General features: G+C 46.2%; 1 protein-coding gene across 2 annotated transcripts in view; it reads right to left on the bottom strand.

Annotated features, from left to right (window-relative positions):
- Positions 1-18,860, bottom strand: part of LOC137377000 (tetraspanin-32-like) — a 99,612-nt gene that overhangs the window by 16,409 nt on the left and 64,343 nt on the right. For both annotated transcript variants that reach the window (XM_068046099.1, XM_068046097.1), the window contains exons 5-6: positions 15,956-16,057; positions 5,849-5,935 (exon numbers count right to left, since the gene is read on the bottom strand). In XM_068046099.1, coding sequence (XP_067902200.1) covers positions 5,849-5,935; positions 15,956-16,057 — 189 coding nt within the window. The remainder of the gene's footprint in view (positions 1-5,848; positions 5,936-15,955; positions 16,058-18,860) is intronic.

Consider the following 18,860-nt stretch of genomic DNA (forward strand, 5'->3'; position numbering starts at 1 on the left):
ATTAACAACCACAGAAAGTTGTAGATTTAAACTCTACTCCATGATCTTCACACATAATCTAAGTTAACAATCCAGTGCAGTACTGAGGGAGTGCTACATTACAAAAGGTGCCATCTTTTGTATGAGACGTAAAACCACATGTCGTTAGAGATCCCATGACATTATTCAGAGAAGAGCAAGGATCTGTCCAGTAAACAGGGCAACATACCTCCCTCATCCATCAAGTTGATTATTCATGTCATCGCTGTTGTGAAATATTGCTGTGTGCAGAATGGCTGATAAGTTTGCCTACACAATAATGTCACTGCACTAAGGACCTGCTACCCGACCCGAACCCAACGGGACCTGACAACATGTGTTGGGTTCGGGTCAGGTCGCTCTTCCGGGTCCGGCTTTTGGGCTCAGGTCGGGCCGGGCCGGGTCCAGGTCGGACACACACAGTAAAAATTGCATATTGCTCTGCTGGTAAGTGTCAAAAGTTGAAAAGCCTACCTGAGCTGGGAGTCCAGGACGTCAAGGAGGGAAACTCTGAGCCTGCGCAGTGAGTGAGTGAGTGTCTCTATGACGTCATCGCGCCCATGCTGCAGCTTCCTGCAGGGTAAAGTGAACATTCCGGTGGTCGGTCGGGTTGGGTCTGATGTGGTTCTGTGGGGTTTGGGTTGGGTTTTTTTTTTCCTGACCTGAGCAGGCCTTTACCCTGCACATCAAATTAATTCACGGCAGCTTTGAGCTGAACTGAGGGGCTGGATCCATGGTAAACCCCTCGAACTGTATCGGGAAAATTTTGTGTGCTGTAAATGTAAAAATGTATATGGCATGACAATGAAATGGAAGGGTTGTGAGGCAACTCATGATTGTATAGAAGGAAACTGATCACCTTTGCACTGTTTGTATTTTTTGACTTGATGCTGTTTTAAACTGTTTGGGAATGTAAGATTTACAGATTTTTATGAATAAAGTATATTTTGGGGGAAAAAAAGCTTTGAGATGAATCTCATCAAGTTAGCATGGGCCTTCTAGTGCCCTAACTGCTCAGGAATAGGCTGAAATAGGGATAAGCTGGGTCCAAGACTTTGTTGGCAGTTTCTGGTGGGTTTTGGTGGGGGGAGGTTTTTTTGTCTGGGGTAGAACCTTTGCTTGCCCATGGTTCTCTGCATCCGGTGAGATTGGAAGTGTGGGTGGCAGTAGGTACCTATGCTGGGGTATTCCTGGTACCGAATCCTCAAAAGGGACCTAGCAGTCGGGTTCATGACTAGGATTACAAACAGCAGTAGGGAGCATGTCTAGGATTAGAGACAGCACTAGGGACTGTGTCTAAGATCACAGCCAAAGTAGGGACCGTGACTGAAAAGAACGACTTGCATTTTTATATTGCCTTTCACAACCACAGGACATCACTAAGCGCTTTACAGCCAATGTAGTACTTTTGAACTGCAGTCACTGTTGTAATGCTGGAAATGTAGCAGCAAATTAGTGCACAGCAAGCCCCCACTAACAGCAATGTGATAATAACCAAATAATCCGTTATTGTGATCTTTGTGAATCTCACCGAGTATTATCAGCCTCCAATTTAGTGCTAGACACGGATCCTGCTGCCATCTGTCATCCGATACACGGACCTTGCTGCTTTCTGTGTTCCTAGACACGGTCCCTACTGCTGTCTGCAATCCTAGACAAAGTCCCGACTGCTCTCTGTGCTCCTAGACACGGTCGCTACTGCTGTCTGCAATCCTAGACAGAGTCCCTTCTGCTCTCTTTGTTCCTAGACACGGTCGCTACTGCTATCCGTAATACGAGACACTGCCCCTGCAGCTGTCTGTTATCCTGGCACAGTCTCTACTGCTATCTAAAATCCGAGTCAAGGTCCCTGCTGCTGTCTGTCTTCCTAGACACAGTCGCTACTGCTATCTGTAATCTTACACAGCCCCTACTGCTGTCTGTAATCCTAGACACGGACCCTACTGCTGTCTGTAATCTTACACAGTCCCTACTGCTGTCTGTAATCCTAGACACGGACCCTACTGCTGTCTGTAATCTTACACAGTCCCTACTGCTGTCTGTAATCCTAGACACGGACCCTACTGCTGTCTGTAATCTTACACAGTCCCTACTGCTGTCTGTAATCCTAGACACGGACCCTACCGCTGTCTGTAATCCTAGACACGGACCCTACTGTTATCTGTAATCCTAGACACGGACCCTACTGCTGTCTGTAATCCTAGACACGGACCCTACTGCTATCTGTAATCCTAGACACGGACCCTACTGCTGTCTGTAATCCTAGACACGGACCTTACTGCTGTCTATAATCCTAGACACGGACCCTACTGCTGTCTGTAATCCTAGACACGGACCTTACTGCTGTCTATAATCCTAGACACGGACCCTACTGCTGTCTGTAATCCTAGACACGGACCCTACTGCTACCTATAATCCTTGACACGGACCCTACTGCTGTCTGTATCCTGGACACGGACTCTACTGCTACCTGTAATCCGAGACACGGACCCTACTGCTGTCTGTAATCCTAGACACGGACCTTACTGCTGTCTATAATCCTAGACACGGACCCTACTGCTACCTGTAATCCTAGACACGGACCCTACTGCTGTCTGTATCCTGGACACGGACCCTACTGCTGTCTGTAATCCTAGACACGGACCCTACTGCTACCTGTAATCCTTGACACGGACCCTACTGCTGTCTGTAATCCTAGACACGGACCCTACTGCTGTCTGTAATCCTAGACACGGACCCTACTGCTACCTGTAATCCTTGACACAGACCCTACTGCTGTCTGTAATCCTAGACTCGGACCCTACTGCTGTTTGTAATCCTAGACACGGACCCTACTGCTGACTGTATCCTGGACACGGACCCTACTGCTACCTGTAATCCTTGACACAGACCCTACTGCTGTCTGTAATCCTAGCCACGGACCCTACTGCTACCTGAAATCCTTGACACAGACCCTACTGCTGTCTGTAATCCTAGACACGGACCCTACTGCTGTCTGTAATCCTAGACACGGACCCTACTGCTGTCTGTAATCCGAGACACGGACCCTACTGCTGTCTGTAATCCGAGATACAGACCCTACTGCTGTCTTTAATCCTAGACACGGACCCTACTGCTGTCTGTAATCCTTGACACAGACCCTACTGCTACCTGTAATCCTAGACACGGACCCTACTGCTGTCTGTAATCCTAGACACGGACCCTACTGCTGTCTGTAATCCTAGACACGGACCCTACTGCTGTCTGTAATCCTAGACACGGACCCTACTGCTACCTGTAATCCTTGACACGGACCCTACTGCTGTCTGTAATCCTAGACACGAACCCTACTGCTGTCTGTATCCTGGACACGGACCCTACTGCTATCTGTAATCCTAGACACGGACCCTACTGCTATCTGTAATCCGAGACACGGGCCCTACCGCTGTCTGTAATCCTAGACACGGACCCTACTGCTGTCTGTAATCCTAGACACGGACCCTACTGCTGTCTGTAATCCTAGACACGGACCCTACTGCTACCTGTAATCCTAGACACGGACCCTACTGCTACCTGTAATCCTAGACACGGACCCTACTGCTGTCTGTAATCCGAGACACGGACCCTACTGCTGTCTGTAATCCTAGACACGGACCCTACTGCTACCTGTAATCCTAGACACGGACCCTACTGCTGTCTGTATCCTGGACACGGACTCTACTGCTACCTGTAATCCGAGACACGGACCCTACTGCTGTCTGTAATCCTAGACACGGACCTTACTGCTGTCTATAATCCTAGACACGGACCCTACTGCTACCTGTAATCCTAGACACGGACCCTACTGCTGTCTGTATCCTGGACACGGACCCTACTGCTGTCTGTAATCCTAGACACGGACCCTACTGCTACCTGTAATCCTTGACACGGACCCTACTGCTACCTGTAATCCTTGACACGGACCCTACTGCTGTCTGTAATCCTAGACACGGACCCTACTGCTACCTGTAATCCTTGACACAGACCCTACTGCTGTCTGTAATCCTAGACTCGGACCCTACTGCTGTCTGTAATCCTAGACACGGACCCTGCTGCTGACTGTATCCTGGACACGGACCCTACTGCTATCTGTAATCCTAGACACGGACCCTACTGCTACCTGTAATCCTTGACACAGACCCTACTGCTGTCTGTAATCCTAGACACGGACCCTACTGCTACCTGTAATCCTTGACACAGACCCTACTGCTGTCTGTAATCCTAGACACGGACCCTACTGCTACCTGTAATCCTAGACATGGACCCTACTGCTGTCTGTAATCCTAGACACGGACCCTACAGCTACCTGTAATCCTAGACACGGACCCTACTGCTGTCTGTAATCCGAGACATGGACCCTACTGCTGTCTGTAATCCGAGACACGGACCCTACTGCTGTCTGTAATCCGAGACACAGACCCTACTGCTGTCTTTAATCCTAGACACGGACCCTACTGCTGTCTGTAATCCTAGACACAGACCCTACTGCTGTCTGTAATCCTAGACACGGACCCTACTGCTGTCTGTAATCCTAGACACGGACCCTACTGCTGTCTGTAATCCTAGACACAGACCCTACTGCTGTCTGTAATCCGAGACATGGACCCTACTGCTGTCTGTAATCCTAGACACGGACCCTACTGCTGTCTGTAATCCTAGACACAGACCCTACTGCTGTCTGTAATCCTAGACACGGACCCTACTGCTGTCTGTAATCCTACTGTCAGCTGCAGCTCAGTTGGTTGCACTCACGCCTGAGTCAGAATGTTGTGGGTTCAAGTCCCATCTCGGACTTGAGCACAAAAATCAAGTCTGACGGTGCAGTGCAGTACTTAGGGAGTGCTACACTGTCGGAATTGCTGCCTTTCTGGTGAGCCATTAAACTGAGGCCCTGTCTGGCCCCTCAGGTGGATGTAAGAGATCCTCTGGCACTATTTCAAAGAAGAGCAATGGAGTTATCCCTGGTGTCCTGACCAATATTAATCCCTCAATCAAAATCACAAAAACAGATGTCTGCTCATTATCACATTGCTGTTAGTGGGGGCTTGCTGTGCAGAAATTGGCTGTATGTTTCCTACATGATAACAGTGACTGCATTTCAAAAGTAGTTCATTGGCTGTAAAGTGCTTTGGGACATTCTGTGATCGTGAAAGGTGCTATATAAATGGAAGTCTTACTTTTTAGACATGATCCCTTCTTCTGTCTGTAATCCGAGTCACAATCCATACTGCTGTCATTAATCCTAGACATGAATCCTCGTGCTTTCTGAAATCCTAGACACAGTCCCTAGTGATGTCTGTAATCCCAGGCACGGTCCTGACAGCTGTCTGTGACCGTAGACACGGACACTACTGCTGTCTGTACTCCTAGACACGGTCAGTACTGCTGTATGTAATCCAAGACACGGTCCTTAATGCTGTCTGTAATCCTAGGCGCGATCCCTAGTGCTTTCTGTAATCCATGACACGGACACTACTGCTGTCTGTAATCCCAGATTTGGTCCCTAGTCTGTATGTGGTCCTAGGACGGTAGCTAGTGCTGTCTGTGATCCTAGACGCAGTCCCTAGTGCTGTCTGTAATCCCAGACACGGTCCCTAGTACTGTCTGTAATCCAAGACGCGATCCCTAGTGTCGTCTGTAATCCCAGACACAGTCCTTACTGCTGTCTATAATCCTAGACACGGTCCCACTGCTATCTGTAATCCTAGACACGAACCCTACTGCTGTCTGTGATCCTAATACTGATCCTACTGCTGTCTGTAATCTTAGACATGGTCCCTAGTGGTGTCTTTAGTTCCAATACTTGCCATACCTTTTGAGGAGCACCATCTGCAAAGCATGTTTCATTCTCAACACTGCTGTAGTGGCTGAATGTTGAGTTTTTTCCACAGCAAAGAAACTACAAGAGAATAGAAAAGGCATAGTTTAATTAGCTACACCTCAGGACACAATACTGTGCCATGGTACTGCATTGGGCAATCCCACGATTTGTGCTAAATACTACCCAATAAGATTCAGATTGTTATCAAGTTCGTTGTTAAAATTCGAAGCTACTTGCGTTCTAATGATTAGGGTGCCTGTTGCTTCTGATTTTAACCATGTGTTTGTTCACAATCTAAACTCTTATTGGGTGCTTTAGAATGGAAGGATTAGGAATCATTCAGGCTTCTACGCCCTGTCAGGCAGACCCCCACCTGCCAATAATGAGACATATTAATTTTGTCATTGAACAATGATTTTAAACTGTTGCTGGAGTGAAGAAAAGACTTGTTAAAAATTCATCAGACACTTGGCTGGAAGGGTATTTGCATACTAACAGACACAAGGCTATTCCCTGGTCCACTTAGCCCACAATGGATCTTGATCACCAGACATTGAAGGTGTGAGGAACAGCATTCCAGAGACTGCTAAGGTGATACAATCCACAAAAGCCAGGACTGGTTAAACCAGCTAGTCACATGCCTAACTGGCTGGTCCAGGGATTTTTTTGAATTAGCCAGAGAGAGAGTTTGAACTCAGAAAGATTGTTTGCTCCTGGACTGAGAAGACCTCTCCTGTCTGCTGCCATCTCTTTCTCACAAGCCTCTGGACCCACTGAAGACACGTGAATCTCAAGAAAGTCTCCTACATCAAACAAGGTTTAAGACGAACACTGGGCCCCAATGAAAAGCAAGACCTATCTACAATCAAGGACTCTACAGCGAGCTGGAAGAACTGTAACCAAAACCATCTTCAGATATTGCCTCAAACTTTTCCACTTTATTTCTTCTGCTCTTTTCTGTCTCTATCTGCATGGATGTATTGCGTAAACATGCTAGTGTGGGCGCGTTCCGTATCCGTAGGCGTTTACCGAATTAGAGTTTAAGTTTAATAAAGTTCAACCTTTCTTCTTTAAACCTAAGAAAACCTGTTTGGCTGGTTTCTTTGCCTTACAATTGGAAAGCAGTGAACAAGGATTCACCAAGGTGGGACTAAAAAAACAGTGTGTTTAAAAATAAAACCCTCTTATTGTAAGACCAGGTGAAGGCTGAGAGGGAACCCTAGACCCTCTTCTCACCGGATAGTAACACCTCTAATTTCCCCACTTACCTATTCTCCAATCCTGAAAGTCAGAACTTTAGTTGCGGCCCTTGCCAGCTCCTTGGTACCTCACCCAAGTGGCTATTCTTCATGTATCTTCATGTAAGATATTCAGCTGTGGCGGACAACACAGCTAGACATGGCCATTTCCTCCCTCAATGTCTACACAACTCACACATTTTAGCTACAGTCACTGAACTGTAAACCCTGGCTAATTCTTTCCTAGTCCATGGGCACTCACACCAACTGTGGTATTCCAACTACTGCCTCTAATTGGATCACCTAACCTAGCATAGTCCAGAGATAGAGCCTAGAGTTCCTGCTATGTATGGCTCAGTACCATATGGAGCAGTGCATTTACCAACCAAGCCATCTTGACCACATGTATAAGAGCTGAAATTTTAAGGTCCTGCTGGCCAGGTGGCCATCCCACGGGAGAGCGAGGATCAGGATTTTGGGTGCGCGTGTGTATGCGCCCCAGGATCCATGTGCCACAATTCATGGCTGACAAAAAAGGGGGACAAAGGCTGGTTATGCTGTCTAGCAACAGCATCCTTGTGAAGGAGAAGTTATGCTAATGAGGTGCCATGCAAAAGGAATGTAAATTCACTGGCATGCTGAATCTGGATCCTTAAAGCTAGTTACCCTGCCCACACTTCAATCAAAACTGGTGTGTTTTCAGGAAAAAGCTTTCAGCTCACCACACTAGTTTCTTTTGCTGGGGAAGGTGCTAATTCTGCATCTCAGCATAATCTGTTTACTGCACTTTCCTACTATATTGATTGCTGCTGCAGCAAAGGAACTTGCAGTAAACAAAATGCTGTGGATAGAGATTCCTCTGAGGGGCTGCTAATGCACTCCATGACTTAGAGAAAGCAGAGGAGTTCGGCAACATCTGAATTATTCCATCAGGTACCTGTCACTGCTCCCAGGGCAGCATTTACAGATCCAGGCACTCTGAGCTGGGCATGTTGAAGGAGACCTGTTTTTGCCACTGAGGTGTCACTGAGCTATAGAAATCGGCTCCTGTCAATTTGTATGGCAAGGGTGTTTCTTCCCTTTGCTCTGAAGGTTACCAAGGTATTAAGCTCGATTGCCACTGGATCCCTCTGGGTCTCTGCAGCTGGACAGAGCAAACGACTTTCACTTGCTCAGAATACAGGGCATCGTTGATGGCACCCACCTGGACATCAGGCAAGCATCGACAGAAAGAGTTCCCATTCCTTTACATTCAGGTGGTGTCTGATCAAAGACATCTATGAAGTTAATGCTGCTATGTAGGAAGCCTTCATATTGCCCTCATTATGCAGCAATGTACCACTTTATTTGAAGGAGCACCTAAGAGGAGACTCTAACTCCGAATGCCTGACTTACCTGCTGATTTCCCATTCCGTTTCCGCTGTTTTCTATTTTAGCCAACTCTTCTGAGCAGGCAGCCAGAACAGCTAGTGGGATTCTTCATTAAATATGCAGTTTAGGGTCCAACCACATCATCAAGCTCAATTGCCATTTTGACTGGTGACCTAAGTGGGGAAGTTGCTCTGCCTTTTCTGCCAGGTGAAGATAGTGGGAAGTGGAGCCAGGGCCAGAAGAGGATCAAACAAATATATTTTGTTACTTTATTTAAACATTCCCTGTGGGATTTGTAGAGCAGGAATGCCTGAATGTGAGATACTTAGGAAAGCCTCTCCCGCAATTTCAGCCAAATGTTCCATTGGTTATGGCCAGGAGCCTCCTGCTGTTCAATATTCTGTACTGGCCCACTGGACAACTGCCTCTTCCTAACTGATTGGGGCATGCAGATAAGGACTGGGAGTTAAAATTGGCTGGGCCTCATGCTACCGAGCTCAGTGGGGTTTGGCACTTGACATAGCCCTTACCTCCACACACTGAATTCTGCTCCAGGTTAAAATTGGGTCTATAGACCAGGTTGCTGGGAGACTCAGTAGCTATGGGTGATGAGCTGTTGAGAACATGTGGAATGTAAACATAATGAGGTACATTCCTCAACCCAAATTATCATGCAGCACATCAGTCATGTTCAAACCTCTGCTGCTAGAACTGCTTACACAGGATGTTTCTCTATAGTCCTGCCAATGTGTCAGAAATAATCACTGTCTGTTGCACGTTGCATAGTTTCTCTACACAATAAGAAATCATGATGTAGCAGGATGATCAGGAGCCCATGTTAAAGCATTATTAAAGAGGAATGAGGAAGAGGAGGACAAATGAAAGAAGTAAAGATGCAGCCAAGAAGATTGATGCAGCAGTCACTTTTTGATAACTGCTTCCAGTAATACCCAGATTGTCTCTTGGCCAAGTATCACAGTTGAATGAAATACCAGGTTATCTTTCTCTATCTGTTGTTGTTTAACTGCCAAAACACACTATTTTTTCATCAGCTTGAATTTTAATATGACCCTCTACAACAGAAGTAATCTGCACTAAAGAGAAATGAAGTGCTTGAATTTAATCAGGCGATATTTACTTAATGATGTGCTTTAACTGTCTATCACCACACTTTTCCTATGGCTAGGAATTACCTTGGAGCTGCTTTAAATTGACGTAACGTGTGGCACAAATTATGGGTGGGGGGGGGTGGGGGGTGGCTGGCGGGGAGGGGGAGGGGGTGAGTTTGTTCAAAGCGACACTATGGAAATTTACATTCATTCCCTGGGGGCAAGCAGCACTGCGGGCTGCAACCCATTGATATCGTTGAAGAAACCTGAGCAAGCCATGCAGGCAAGGGCCCGTGGTGCAGCCTGCCCCTGGGAAATCAATGTAGCCTGAAGCAAACAAATTTCTCCCCCTATGTGTACACCAATAAACGGAGCTGCCGCAGCAATTTCGACAAAGTTATGATGGCAAAGCGGGAGCAACTCTTAGGCTACTTCTTAGTGCTTAACCTACTATTATATGTTGTGCTTCCTGAGTCGCATAGGAACAGGAGTAGTCCAATCAGAGTTAAGATATTGAGGTTGAGGTGGCAGCTGAACTCACCACAAGCTTTCTCTTAATTTTCCCCCACTCCCCACCTGACTACAGACAGGATTGCAGAGGAGAATTTAGCTCCTTGTGTCAGTAATTAGGCCTTCTGTCATTGGGGCTATTGTGCAGATGCTCATGAAGTAACCACTTGCTTCACAGTGCTGTGCAATTGTAAGGGTTCATCGACTTCTGCACATTCACTGGCGACTCTTGCAGGTTGTTCAGCATTGTGCGAAAGGTTGTCTAGTAGGTCTCTTGTTCATCATTCAACTGACTTCTAATGGCAGGACCAGGAGGGGATTGATCCCTTGCCCATGCACATAGGAAATATGTTGGAAGCCTCATCAGCTGATGTTCTTCCATTGCCACCTCCTTCTCATGTTGCATAAGAACATAAAAAATAACAATTGCAGTCAGCCATACAACCTCTCGAGCCTGCTCCACCATGTAATAAGATCATGACTCATCCTCAACCTCAACTCCACCTTCCCACCTGACCCTTTGATTCCCTTACAGTCCAAAAATCTATTGATTTCTTTATCTGCATAGGAATGAGGTGGGTACCCAATGGCCTACCTTTAGCAGATAGTTGTTCTGTGCTTCAACTGGTCCTCTCTCTTCAAACCTACTATCAGAATACCTTACGGTGCTTTGATTTGTGTTGGTGCCTGTGCCAGGTGGAATGTGTAACATGATCTGTCATCTTGGGAACAACCTATATTTTAGGAGAAAAAGATGTATTACTCTGGTTTCAGAGTGGAATGCCTTGTAACAGAGGTTTGATGCCCTGTTTCTGTCCTGCAAAGTGGTGCCTCTGAGTAAAAGAATGAGCAAGCATAATAGCGAAGGAAAGAAAAGAAGGATATGTACTGGTGGAGGGTTTTTTCCCCCAAATATACTTTATTCATAAAAAATCTGTAAAAAATACATTACAAAACAGTTCAAAACAGCACCAACCTGACAGTCCAAAAAGTGCAAAGGAAATCAGTTTTCTTCAGTATAGGAGTGAGTTGCCTCACAACCCTACAATTCCATTTTACCTGCCAGGTACATTTTACAGCAAAACCATAGTTGGTGTATACTGCCCAAGGGGTTTTACACAGGTTCCAGCCCCTCAGTTCACTATGGTGGGAGGACCTTACACAGTGGTCTTTCCCCGTTGAGCCTTTGCAGCGGCTGCCCCAAGCTTTAGTGCGTCCCTCAGCCCGTAGTCCTGGACCTTGGAATGTGCCAGTCTGCAACACTCGGTCATGGACAACTCATTGTGCTGGTAGACCAGCAAGTTTCCGACAGACCGAAGAACATCTTTCACCGAATTGATGGTCCCCCAGCAGCAGTTGAGGTAGCATTCCTCCAAGCTCTCTCATCCCTACTCCTTCCATGGTCCTGGGGCCAAATATTCTTGATGGGTGATCTTCTCAAATCACTTTAAAGATAATGGTTGTCACCCACGCATATTTTCTTGTGGCAGTTGTCAGCAATCGTTTCCTGGAATTGCGGACAAGAAATCCAGATGATTGAACTTGGCTGAGCACCCAGACAACCAGCCTCATGGCAATGCACTTTCTGTAGTTGCAAACCAGTGTAGCGTGCAAATAGGTTCTGATGACAGTGCACGTTGAAAGCATGCCATTCAGCATTCAGCTGTATAGGGCAAGATATTGGTGAGCTTCACAAAGATTGTATTCTGTAGCTTTTCTGAAACTCTTTAGAAAAAGGAAAAACTTGACCGGATGTTTTTCACACTTCCTCGCTGAGGATGCTCCATAAGGATGGAAACCTCGTCTTCCAGGAGACACCCCAATGCTCTGCTGTCTTGCCTGATTAGAGCTGGGAGGTTGGGGTTTTTCATGATGGATGCACTGCAGCAACTCTGCAGGTTTGTCAGGATTCCTTGTAACGGGTCACAAAGAATTCCTTTCTATTCAGAAAATTGGTTGGCTCCAAAGCTTGAACCAGGAGTGCATTGTGGGTGCCATCTATTTCTCCCTCAACCTTGGGAAATCAGCAACGTGATCAAAGTGAGCAGCCCAGGAGTCATCTCAAAATGATTGAGCTCGTCAGCTCTGAAAATAATGTCACTGACCTGGCACATACAGGAGCACACAGCCCTGCGGGATGCTGCAAAAGTCCCCAGTTGCAGCCTGGAAGGTGTATGTGGCATAAAAGTTGAGAGTTTTGCTGACAGTCATGGATAGAGCTGTGCTCTTACTTGATCGGGGCTGAAGGTCATTACCCAGAAGGTGGCAAAACTTATCCAGGGCTTCTTTAGTCAAGATATGTTGCCAAAGGCACTGCTTCTCATTCAGTATCTCCCAAGATCTGTGGGGCCAATATACGGATTTTGGGGGAAGACAGAATCGCAGGTTATTCTCGTTCTTTATCGATGCTGCCTCACTCTTCTTTGCTCTACTTTGTTTTCCTCCACCCTTTTTGATAGCAATAGTAGAATGACAATCGGGAAACCAGTGCTGTTCAGTGATATCCCTTTCTACGAGTGAGGGCTGAAATTGTGTTGATGACCAGAGAGACGCTCACTTTGACAATTGTGAAGTGCAAATCATAGCTCCCACAACAGAACAAAACCTTCTCAAAAGATGCAAGTATGAGGTACAAGTACTCCATGCTGTAAGGATCTTTAAATGGTTCAGTTCCACCAGTCTGGACAGCTCCTTATGTGTGTGTGATTTATTTATATGCGTATAACTTGGAAGGAAATGATGTCGAATGGGTGCACAGCTGCCAGCATCTCCTAAACCCTGCTTTTGAGTTATCAGCAATTTCCAGGGCTGTGTCAACATTTCTAGGTTAGGACGAGTGCTTATCACTGTCAGGTAACTCAACCAAGCACTCACTTTGCATGAGCCTAAAAAATGAATGTTGGCAGGATGAGCCCAAATGCAGTACATATCGTGAGGCCTTCGATATGATCTGCTACTTCACCACTGACCAGGGATCGAACCTAGGACCTTACTGGTCTGTATGGCTGAGGTGCCCCTGCCTTAACCCTCTGAAAGAAAATAATGGCCCACATTTTGCAGTAGTAATGAAAGCAGAATTGTCAATGCAATCCCTCCTCTGAAACAGGCAACAAGTTCTGGAATCTGCATATGTGCAGTAAAATGTGCAAATCCAGAAACTGTTGTCAGTGATACCAAGCTTTCCCATAGGCTGCACTGTTGTAGTCCCCAAGACTGCACTCAAGTAGAGATCAGTGAACTGATGAAAACTTGACCTTTTATGCTGTTAGTCTCGCTATATAAACTCTTGAAAAAGTTACATGTTGTTGAATGAGTCGTAACTGGGTTTTTAATGATGTAATAAGTTCATAACTTCTTCTGGGAAACATATCTGGCCCTGGAAAACTAATTGTGTATTTGTGGAATGTCAAATTTCTCCATTATGATAAAAAAAACACATTTTAAACTATATATAGGTTTGTTTAAGATATTTCAGTTTCGACCTTAATCCTATGTCTCAATCATTTACTTTGCTCTCTGTAAAATATTATTAAAATTGAAAAGTTCAGTACATTTTACTTCCTGATTTGCTGTCTGCGAGAATACTTCAATGTGATTGGCTGCTTACCCTGCTTGATGACATCACTGTTGCTGGATGCCTGGAGATCCCCTTGACTTGGAGCAAGATTCAAATTGATGTCAGGAAAAGGGAAATCCATACTACAAAATTGCTAGATCTTTGTGGGCAGCTTTCTTCAAGGTTAGTGTCAAGGAATTGCATTATTATATCTTTCCAGTACTTTAATACAATATAGTGCAGTTGATGTGGCAGCCATCTTGTGCATAGCTGAGAAATTTTGTCAATAAGGCTGGTTCTGTTATATATTCAATAGCAGCCAGAGAATCACCTGCAATGGCTTCTCTTCCCTGTACTGGAGTGTACGTCTGGAATCCTTCAAAAATCTACCTTGGCCCCTTCCTATTTCTCATCTACATGCTGTCCCTTGGTGATATCATACAGAAACACAACCTCAAGTTCCACATGTATGCTGACCACACCAAACCTTACCTCACCACCACCTGTCTCGACCCTTCCATAATCTCTAATTTGTCAGATTGCTTGTCCAACATCAGTACTGGATAGGCAGAAATTTCCTCTAAATAAATATTGGGAAAACCAACATCATTGCCTTTGATTCCCACCATAACTCTGTCACCTAACCACCAGCTCCATCGCTCTCCCTGGCAACTGTATGAAGCTGAACCAGACTGTTTGGAACCTCGTTGTTCTATGTGACTGTCTTGCAGGCCCCCACCTGCCAAGAATGAGGCATATTAATTTTGCCACATGGACATTAAATTTCAAATTGTTGCTGGGAAGAAGAGAAGGCCTGTGACAAGGGGTTGCCAAGCCACTGGCTGGAAGGACATTTTTGCATATTAGCAGCCACTGCTTGGAACAAAGGACCATTCCCTGACCCACCCAATACACAAAGCCAGAAGTGGTTATACCAGTCACGTGACTACCCTGCTGGCCAACTTGGGGAGTTTTAAATTGTAGAGACAGTGTTTGAACTGGCAGAAAGCTCTTTGCTCCTGGACTGAAGAAGACCTCCTGTCTGCCTCCATCTCTTTCTCACAGAACTGAAGCCCCCTGAAGACACATGAACCCCAAGAGAAAAAAGTCTCCTACAGTGAACAAGGTTTAAGAAGAATACTGGGCCCCAACGAAAAGCAAGGTCTACCTACAATCAAGGACCACAGTGAGCTCGAAGGACAGTAACAAAACACCCTTTTCAGTGATTGCCTCAAACTTTTCCACTTTATTTCTTCTCTTTTCTGACCCTATCTGTATGTATGCTAGCGTGGGCGCATCGTGTATTCATAGGCATCAACCGAATTAGAGTTTAAGTTTTAATAAAATTTCACCTTTCTTCTTTAAACGTAAGAAAGCCTGTTTGAGCTTGTTTCTTTATCTAATAATTGGAAAGCAGTGAACAAGGATTCATCAAGGGGGAGCTTAAAAAAAAGTGTTTAAAAAAATAAAACTCTGTGACAGTAAGACCAGGTGAAGGCTGAAAGGGAAGCCTAGATTCTTTCTCACCTGGTTGTAACAGCGACCTTGAGGTGAGCTTCCAACCACCTATCTGCTTCATCACTAAGACACCCTACATCCGCCTTTGTAGCATAGCTAAATCCACCCCTGCCTCAGCTTATCTGCTGTTGAAACCTTAGCTATGCCTTTGTTACCTATAGACTTCCAGACTTGACTATTCTAATGTTCTCCTGGTCTCCCATCTTACACTCTTTATAAACTTGAGCTCATCCAAAACCTTGCTGCCCGTATCCTAACTCGCACCAAGTCTTGTTCACCCATCACCCCTGTGCTCACTGACCTACCCTGGTCTGGCAACTTTCTCGTCTTTGTTATCAAATCTCTCCATGACCTCTGCCCCCCGCCACCATCTCTGTAATCTCCTCTAGCCCCACCACCCTCCCAGATCACTACACTCCTCCAATTCTGGCCTCTTGAGCTTCCCTGATTTTAATTGCTCTACCATTGACGACTGTGCTGTCAGCTGCCGCGGTGCCACACTCTGGAATTCTCTCACTAATCCTCTCTGCTTCTCTAGCTCTTTGTCCTCCTTAAAACTTATCTCTTTGATTAAGCTTTTAGTCATCTGTCCCAGTATCTCCTTATGTGGCTTGTTGCCAAATTTTGTTTGATAATGCGCCCGTGAAGCACCTTGGGATATTTTACTACATTAAAGCTGCAATATAAATGCAAGTCTTGTCAGATCTCTGTAATATTTATATTTTATAGTTTCCAATCTGTATCTCCAGTACAGTAAACACCTGGGACAGTGGAAGCAGATGATACCATTACTTACAGTTGAGTGAATGGTTATTAAATGCTGTTTTGAATGGCTGGAGCTGTTTCTCATGTAATCGTCATATAGAAAATCATACACGTCCTTCACTGCGTTCTCTACCTGATGAGACACATTGTGTTCAAATGTTAATGCACACACATCTCTTCAGCAACAATGGAAACATTTCAAGAATATAGCCACACTTTCTTTTGCTGATTTTCCTTCACTCCCCTTCCCCCCCCCCACCCCACTTAACCTGGGAGTGAGTCATAGACCATGCACCTGAAATGTGCTCCACTTGATGTTCTCTGAACTCATCTGTATTTCTGGGCTGGCTCGGTTACATAGCCCAGATGTCCCGTCTAAATGTGTACCACAGTTTAAGGACCCTCAGAAAGAAAGAAAGCAAAATTGTTACCTTTGCTTGCAAGCAGCAAACTTCTTCCTCATTTGCAGCCAGATACAAGGGACCTGGGCAACTGCATAGACTCAGTCTTCGACCTTTCTACATTCATTTAGACTTGGGTGTTTATTGTGGGGAGTGGTGGGGGAAGGAGAGGGTTGGCCTTCAGTTCTAAATACAATCGCCCTCCTTTAGTACAACTCCTGCAGCAGGACCTCCAACCTTTCAGAATTAAAAGTAGTGCTGTCCACATGTCTCCGTAAAGTCATTGTGAACAATTAGCCATTTAATGGTGAGGTTGTTCCAAGAGTTGTCTGGATATGCTGTCTCGCAGCCAAGTGGACTGTAAGGTGAGCTCTCTGGGAACCCTTTTCATATGCTAGTAGCCTATTTAAATTAGGGTTTAGATTGTGGTCAGTTGGGAGTTGAACAGTGGGAAGTACCGACACCCCTTTCCACCTGTCCATACGGATTGAGTCTGTCACTGGGACCTTGTTAAAAGAAATGGCTGGCAAAAAACAGTGGATGACAAAACAAACAGGAAATGGAGTCTGTGGCCACAGCACCTGCAAAGCCCGGATGGCCCCTGGTGAAGTGGAGCTATTGTACATGATGAGTGGGAAAAGGTTGGCTTGTTTCCCCAAGGCCATTATAAGATATAAGATGTAATAAGAGTGTCAAGGCTGAAGAAGGCCACCTTCATCTTCCAGAAGTCCTCCTTCCAATCTGCTTTCTCCTTCAAATAAGCCAGTCTCAGGTGACTGCCTTCAAATGAAAGCATCATGACTGCTGCCTGCAAAGGACCTTTGTGACACGGTGCCACTGGACATTGCTCAGCTACACTCTGATGCAGCAGAGCTCCTTTCATATTGAAACAGAAGTTGCTGGAAATACTCAGCAGGTCAGGCAACATCTGTGGAGAGAGAAACAGAGTTAATGGGTTGGATTTTACGTCGGACGGACGGGAGCTGGTCACCAACGTAAAGGTTGGTGGCGAACCCGCTTCCGCCTAGCCCAGGGATCCGTCCCGCGTTTTACAGGTCCCCCAGGCTTTAATTGTTCCGAGGCGGGACTTCCACCTGCTTCAGGGAGGAAGTCCCGCCTCATTGAGCTGCCCGCCAATCATCAGGCTGGCAGCTCATAGTCCCAGCAGCGCCACCAGGAGTGGTGGCCACTGCTGGGACTGCAGCCCAGCTGAGGACATGGAGCCAGGAGTCGAGGTAAGTTTGGGTTGCCTCACCGGGGGAATCGGTCGGGCCCCAGCAAGACAAATGTGGTTGTTTGTGGGGGAAGGCGGGGCGTCTTAGGTCCCGGGGGTGGTTGGGGAAGCAGGGGCAGCCCTCAATTGGGCAATTTGTGCCTGATTGTCAGGGCACCTCCCTGGCGTGCTGAGAGACCGCCAGTTTTCACCGGGCGGCCTTTCAAGTCTCCAGGACGCCCGCTTGCCGCGGGTAGAATCACTGTGGAGGCAGGCGAAGGCCCTTAAGTGGCCGTTAAGTGGGCTTGATTGGTTTATTCGCCCCCCCCAGCCCTACGTAAAGTGGGCTGGAGGCGGGAGCAGGTCGGGAAGGCCTCCCGGAGCCTCCCACTCAATTTTACGCCACCTCCATGCCACCATCCTGCTCGCTGCGGTGGCGTAAAATTCAGGGCAATGTTTCAGTTTGATGTTCAACCTGAAAAATTAACCCTGTTTCTCTCTTCAAGGATGCTGCTGACCTGCTGAGTATTTCCAGCATTTTCCGTTTTTATTTCAGATTTCCAGCATCTACAGTATTTTGCTTTTGTGCCCTTTCATATACACATGAGCTGTTGTGGCTGGAGAGCTGGATGGGCACATCGGCATTACCAGTCAACCCCTTTGCTTTTGAAAAGTCAGAAATTGACAGCCTTATCATTCTGCTGTTGCCATTCAGTGGGAAAGGGGATGACATTGTTGTCCCTGTTGAATGAAGCATTGGCAGCCTGTTGATACTACTGATATCCTTTGCATTAACCTAGAAGAAGCCTGAGGCATAAAAACTAACAGCTATAGTCGCCTGTATGGCCACTGGCAGTGTCATTCCTATGTTACATGTTGTCTGCAGGTCTTTCAGAAGCAGATGTAATAGTTATGTAACCACCTCCGGAGGCACTGTGCTTCATTCGTTGCCAGGTAGATGTGTCTGGGCCTGTAGCTGTAATGCATCAAAAAGCAGCAGGTCTAGACAGTATATTTCCGATGCTATCTGGCATCTCTGGTAGACCATCCTCTGCTCTTCCTCATCCCCTTTTTACTCAGCCAAGTGCCAGGGGAGCACTGGAGAAAAAAAAAACTGATTGTAAAGAATATCAGCAGTAACTCAGTATACTGCAGTTTCCTCCAAAAGCCTGAAAGGCAAGGAGCTGACTCCATTGCGATGCCTGCTTCCTGTGAATGGCAGGAGCACATTGCATATGTAATACAGGAAGACTGGAATTCGGTATACTAGCCCCTTAAGAAATAAAGACTTACATTTTATATAGCATCTTTCATGACCTTAG

The sequence above is a fragment of the Heterodontus francisci genome, chromosome 14, assembly GCF_036365525.1.
Source record: "Heterodontus francisci isolate sHetFra1 chromosome 14, sHetFra1.hap1, whole genome shotgun sequence".
Lineage (NCBI taxonomy): Eukaryota > Metazoa > Chordata > Chondrichthyes > Heterodontiformes > Heterodontidae > Heterodontus > Heterodontus francisci.